Here is a 6449-nt window from a genome sequence, read left to right as displayed (position 1 = left end):
TTCCATAGGGGAGAGGAAAAGGGGGAATAGGAAGAAAGGAAAAAAGGAAGGGAAGGAGGGAGGAAAGATGAAAAAAGAAAAAGAAAGGAAGGAAAGAAGAAATAAAAGGAAGGAAGAAGGGAAGGAAGAAAGGAAAGAAGGAAGGAAGGAGGGAGGGAAGGAAGGAAGGAAGAAGGAAGGAAAGTGTAATGGTAATGAAATTTAAAGATCCCTTTGTATTGGAAAGCTAACAGGTACTTAGCACCTAGTTCAAATTAAGTCCCTGTTAAAGAAACAGAAGGTATAAACTCCTGTTGTTGACCTAACAGGGAGGGGCTGAAAAGGGAGGAGCAATACTGTATACAAGGAAAAGCCCCAGAGAGGGAGAGTCAGAACACCTTGGGATAAGCTTCCTGGAGGCAGAAGTAGCTGCTGCTGAGGAGGCTGAAGAGGAAAGGCCCAGGCTGGAGAGAATGATTTTGATTTTGGGAACCTGGGTGAAGTGATTCTGATTCTGGGAACCAGCTGGAGCTTCTGCTGGGGAGCTACCAGCTTCTCCTGGGGGCTGCCGAAGACTGAGGAAGCATGACTGTGATACTGGTACTTTGCATGAACCTGTTTGTGGCTTTGTTAAGCCTTGACTTCCCAGGAACAGAGACTGTGAAGGTTTTAAGGTGGACTGGACACTGAGCTTCAATGTGGAACAGGAACAGCACAGAGAGCTGCACAAGGAACTGGGAGCTGTCTGCCTTTGAACCCAGGTGACAGTTTGGTGAATACAGGTAGGAGCTGAGACCATGGAAGGGGATCCAGGGAATCTGAGAGACTACCCCCAGTCAAGCTAAAAGAATACTTTACTTGGATACTGTGTACTGACTGAGAAGAGCGTAATTTATTTGTGACTGAGGGGTGGACGGCCTGTGTATTTTACATTACCCCTTAAGAGAGTGCTGAGTAGTGACTGATATTATAACTTAGTGTGCCCCATAAGTGAACTTTGACTATTGTATTTTGTGACCCTTAAGGAGGATGATTGAGTGATTGAGTTGATTGAATGATTGAGTTACTAAGTGATTGATTGACTAAATGATTATACTTTGTTCAAAACTGTGACCACTGTGGTGAAAACTATGTGGCCATTTTCTGTGATAAGTTGTTGTGAATGTCATATTTTGATTATCTGTGATAAGTTGTAACATTGTGAAGGCTGTACCTTGATTTACTATGCATGTTTTGCTTGGATGTGTTATTGAATAAATAGAGTATTCAGTATACTATGTAATCAGAACCTTAAAAGCTGTTCACAGTGGCCTTCTTCTGGAGAGAGAGAGAGAGAGAGAGAGAGAGAGAGAGAGAGAGAGAGAGAGAGAGAAATTGAAGAAAATTAAATTTATCTTTTTTAATTCAGAGAACCAAAGAAAGAGCAGGACATGGAGTGAAGAAGATATGAGTTCAAACTAAGATTCAGGAACTTACTAGCTTGGTGACTCTGAACAAGTCATTTAACCTCTTTTATCCCTCAGTTTTATTATTGGCTAAAATAGGGATAATAATAACAGCTATCTTGTGGAGTTGTGAGGATCAAATAAACAAACATGTAAAGAAAGAGCTTTGCAAACCCTATCATCATTATTACTCTTAAGAAGCACAGATAAGCAGAACAGCATTGAAGGCTACAGGCTGAGCATATTAAATGCTTGAAGAAGCAAATTGTCCATGACAGAGACCTACAGTTTTAGGCACAATCTTCTTTTTCAATTCTGTTCGGCATATGGAAATGCCTGTTTTATTCGATGTTTAAGTTCAGCATTTTTAAAAATAAACAAATGAGGGCTAGATGTCCTCTCTAAGGTCCCTTCTAGATCCAGATCTATGCTCCTACATTTCTAACAATTTCTCCCATCACTGGCCATCTGCTGATCCTCATCACTTTAGTAGATGGAATATTGAACTAGGAATTAGAAGTTTAGGCTTTCAGTCTTTGCATTTTTCTTCATGAACTGGGGTGCCTCCCAATTTATTAGGTCCTATAATTTCTATGCCTATAAAATAGCTTGCATTTGAAAAAGTGCTTTACTTAAATTGTCTCGTTCGATGCCTCACAATAAAATTGAGGTAGGTGCTATTATCTCCCATTTTACAAAGGAGGAAACTGAGGGTCAGAGGGAAATGACACGTCCAAGGTCACCTAGCTAACAAGCATCAAAGGTGAGATTTGAATACAGGTATTCCTGATTTCAAGTCCAACACTCATCTACCATAACACTTAATTTCTGTGAATTCTATTGTTTATCCAATAGTTAACTGTGCTTCCAGGCACCCTCCAAAGTCTGTTTGATTGATTGTTTATTCCAGGGACTGCACCCTCCCACGCCATCAGGGAGATGCACTGAGTGGACAATGAAGATGGACTGCCATCAGGGGCTGGTGCTATTAAGAGGACAAGATAGGGCAAGAGAAAGGGGGTGAATGTCTTTGAATCAATAGCAAAATTCTAATTAAGACAGGACAACTGGAGCTCCTGCCTTGGCAGCACAAAAATGACTGAGCTTAGCACCTACTTGGCAAGAATAATTATAAAACAGGAAGCACCCAGGGCGCTCATTTCCTACCCTTGGCTGCTCTCTCCTAGTGTAAGGCTTCTCTTTCCACCTCCTCTCCAGAGGGTATCCCTTATCCTGGAGGGGAAAAGGAGGGTGTGTCTGTATTCCCATTTTTTCCTCCCCCAACTGAATTAAGTCTAAAATTTGTGACATTTACTCAGGGATCACCTTGTGAAGCTTGCCCCAGGTGAGGAAAACACTAATTACAACTGTAATAGTGAAATAACTCTCTCAGGCCAATCTCCCAAACTCTTCCTCATGCCTTTATTACTTCTCTGGCATCAAGGGGGCCCTAATACTGCTCTTTCCATAGGCCACGAACTCCAGGGGGTTAGGGGCCAGGGGCTGGGGAAAGGAGAGGAAGTTTTCCAATGAAGCTCTATAACTGGGCCCCTGAGCTCTGGGCCTCTGGGCCTTCCAGCCCTCAGACCCTGCCCGGCTTCTTCAGTTCCTTGCTCTTGGGGGGCATGTGGCCATATAACTCTTCCATCAGCATCCTCATTCTCGCAGTGATTTCTGTCACCGTATCGATCACCAGCTGCTGCTGCAGCTTCAGCTTATTGTTCTCACACAGGACCTTGCTCTCCTCCTGGCAGGTCCAATGCTCCTCTCTCAGGAGCTCGAGGGCCCGGTTCTCCTCGTGAAGGATCCGGTTCTCCTCTCTCAGGGCACGCAGGCTCTGGTTCTCCTCCCGGAGGGCTTGCAGGGCCTGGTTCATTTCCCGAAGTACCTGCAGAGACTGGGCCTCCTCCTGGAGGCCTGGCACAGCCTTGACGTCCTCGAGAGGGAGGGATAGGTTGTTGACCAACTGCCGCAGGGATTGAAGGGCTTTACTGGCTTCGTGAACAGTCGCGGGCCCTTTGGGTTCTTCACACGGAGGGATGGTGGTCTCCCCGGAGTACCTTGAAGCACCGTGGACGTCGTCTTGAGGAGTTGGGAGGCCCTTCATATCTTCATGGGGATGTGTCTTTTGCTCCGGGTGGGGCCAATGGGCCTCTCTCTGCTCCAAAAGTAGCTGTAGGGCCCGATTCTCCTCCCGGAGAAACTGCAGGGTGGCGCTTTCCTTCTTGGGTGTCTGCAGTGCTGTATTGTCCTTCTTCAGGACCTGGAGGGCTGCGTTGTCCTTTTGGATCAGAACGGAGGAAGCCGCACCAGCTGCTCTCCCCAGTTCTCCTTTGTTCTCCTCATTCTCCTCCCAGAAGGCCTGGAGAATTTTGTTCTCCTTACTCAAGATTTTGTTCTCCTCCCGGAGGGACTTGTTTTCTTCCCGAAGGGACTTGTTCTCCTCCCGAAGGGACTTGTTCACCTCCCGAAGGGATTTATTCTCCTCTTGCAGGATGTATTCCTTGGCCAGCCTCTTGTGATGCAGCTTATGATGAAAAGAGGAGGCCGGGGAGAAGTGCGGGGATTGCAAGTGGCAATTCTCATTCACCCATCTCCCGTCCTGGAAGACAAACATCTCATCGCTCAGCTGAACTCGGGGCAGGTTGTAGTCCAACTCCAACTCTGCCTGTGATGGGGGGTGCTCCATTGCGTCGCAGATGGGCACAGAGGAGAATCGGTTCAGTGGGTATGAGTGCTGACTTACAGTTCTTCGGTTTAGTCTTGGCAGGGAGGCCTGTGGGCACCTTGGCACGGAGTACAGATTATGGATCTGGAGAAAGGGCTCAACTGAACCCTGCTGTAAAGAGAATAGGGGGACATATAAAGTATTGGTGAGGAAACCTGACCCACCCAGAACTGACCAACACGGGGATGAGTCAGGATACCCAGATATAGGAGAAGCACTATGTGTAGAGGAGGGGGAAAAATGCTAGACTCTAAGACTGGAGATCTGGGAATTTCAGTCCCAGCTCTGACTCTTAGGATTATAGGATTTAGCTCTGGAAGGGTCCTTTGAGGCCATTTAGTGCAATGTGCTCCTTTAACAGATGAGGAAACAGAATGCAAATGCTTAGTCCTATCCAATGCCTCATCATCCTTTTCCTCAACAGGCAACAGAACCACTTCCAACTAAACCCAGGATGTCCTAAGGAGCAGGAACACAGCCTTGGTCAGGGGATACTCACTTTGGCCAATGCATTCCCTGGGGCGTCTAGCAAGGTGCCACATAATGTGGTTCCATTTTACTGCCCAGCCTTACATCCATCACTGTCCTCCCTCTCAAGCATTCTGTATTCTAGTAAATGGAACTCCTCACCTTTCCCTGACCTCATCCTTCCCTTTCCCACCATCATGATTTTGCTGTCCCCAATTTTTGGAATGAACTCTCTCCACATGCCTGTTGAAATCCTTTTCTTCCTTTAAAGCCTGCTCAAGTGCTAACTTCTTCATGAGAACCTCCCTAATCTCCCTAGCTAAGATGACCTCTCCCTCTTGGATCTTTAATGAGTTGGTTTCACTTCTATGCACCTTTAAAAATTGTTCTAATTTGTATTAAAATTATTAGTGACTGTGGTCCACCACTACCACTACCCCATTATTGTGAACCCTTGAAGGCAAGGGCTCACCTAGCACAATGCCTTGTACAGAGTAGGAAGTAAATTAATCCTTCAGTAGAAAGTAAGCTTTTTGAAGGTAAGGACTGCTTGGGAGTCTTGTCTTTGCATCTCTAGTGCCTAGCATTTTCCTTGCATATAGTAGGTACTTAATAAATTCTTTTTGAGTAGAAGAGAATTTAATTTAGTCAACCAATAAGCATTGAGTTATATATCAAGCACTGAGCTGAATCCTGAGGATGCAAAGACAAAAGTTAAACAGTCCCTCCCTTAAGGAACTTACATTCTCATATTGAAAACAACATTAACATAAATATATGTGTATATATATATACACAACATATTATATATAAAATCAAATCAGACAGGGCTTTGGTGCATGTTAAGATCACCTTAGTTGGAAGCACACACATTGGAGACTCCCACACCTGCTTCTGGGAGAAGGCATTCTGCCGTTCACAAACATATCATTTGAGTGAGAGTGGCCCCTTTACATTGGCTCTATAGCTAGCCTCTTTGTCTCTCTGTCTGTCTGTCTGTCTCTATCTCTCTGTGTCTATCTTTCTCTTGTCTCCCTTTCCTTTTCTCCCCTCACCCAGTGGCATCCAGGAGTAAAGGTTTTGGTCTTATTCACCTGCAGCATGTACACATGCTAAACTGGGTCGGGGTAAGGGTCAATTTCCTCTTCCTTTTAGACCCTGTGGCTCCAAGAAATCAATTTGAGATTTTGGTTTGTTTCATTTGTCCTTTTCAGGTCCAAGTCTAGGGACTGGAGTCCCCCAATCCATGAGGTCAGATTGTTGTGAAAGTATATAAAAATGGGGCGGCCAGGTAGCACAGCAAGTAAGAGCACCGGCTCCAGTGTTGAGAAGACCTGGAGATCGAATCCCGGGCTCAGACACTCAGCACCCACCCAGAAACACCTGGCCATGTAACCTTGAGCAAGTTACTTAACCCCAATTGCTTAGGGGCAGCCAGGTGGCTCAGCAAGTAGAAGCACTGGCTCCAGTGTCGGGATGACCTGGATCAAATCCGGGCTCAGATACTCAGCACCACACCCAGAAATAACTGGCCATGTAACCTTGAGCAAGTTACTTAACCCCGATTGCTTTAAAAAAAATTTTTTTTAAAAGAAAGTATATAAAAACCATTATATGCAGAGAGAGAGCATTTGCAATAGTAGGAATCAGAAAAGACTTTCTGTAGGAGGTGGCACTTGATCTTAAGTTGGATTTTGAAAGAAACCCGGAATTTTCAAAGGCATAGGTGGAGAGAGGGACAGAGAGAGACAGAGAGAAAGACAGTGGCAGGAGAGAGAGAGAGAGAGAGAGAGAGAGAGAGAGAGAGAGAGAGAGAGAGAGAGAGAGAG

General features: G+C 45.3%; 1 protein-coding gene across 2 annotated transcripts in view; it reads right to left on the bottom strand.

Annotated features, from left to right (window-relative positions):
- Window positions 1-3006: 3006 nt before the first annotated feature.
- The window catches only part of CBY2 (chibby family member 2), a 35944-nt gene continuing 32501 nt past the window's right edge, over window positions 3007-6449 (bottom strand). The window contains exon 2 of one of the 2 annotated variants that reach the window (XM_069068833.1): window positions 3007-4263. In XM_069068833.1, coding sequence (XP_068924934.1) covers window positions 3007-4263 — 1257 coding nt within the window. The remainder of the gene's footprint in view (window positions 4264-6449) is intronic. The other variant, XM_069068834.1, reaches the window with a different exon arrangement.

The sequence above is a fragment of the Petaurus breviceps genome, unplaced genomic scaffold (genome assembly GCF_028583685.1).
Source record: "Petaurus breviceps papuanus isolate PSGF00001 unplaced genomic scaffold, PetGlider_PUasm1.0 90769, whole genome shotgun sequence".
Classification (NCBI taxonomy): domain Eukaryota; kingdom Metazoa; phylum Chordata; class Mammalia; order Diprotodontia; family Petauridae; genus Petaurus; species Petaurus breviceps.
Note: the sequence above shows the minus strand (reverse complement) of the source record. Positions and strands in the feature narration are given on the sequence as shown.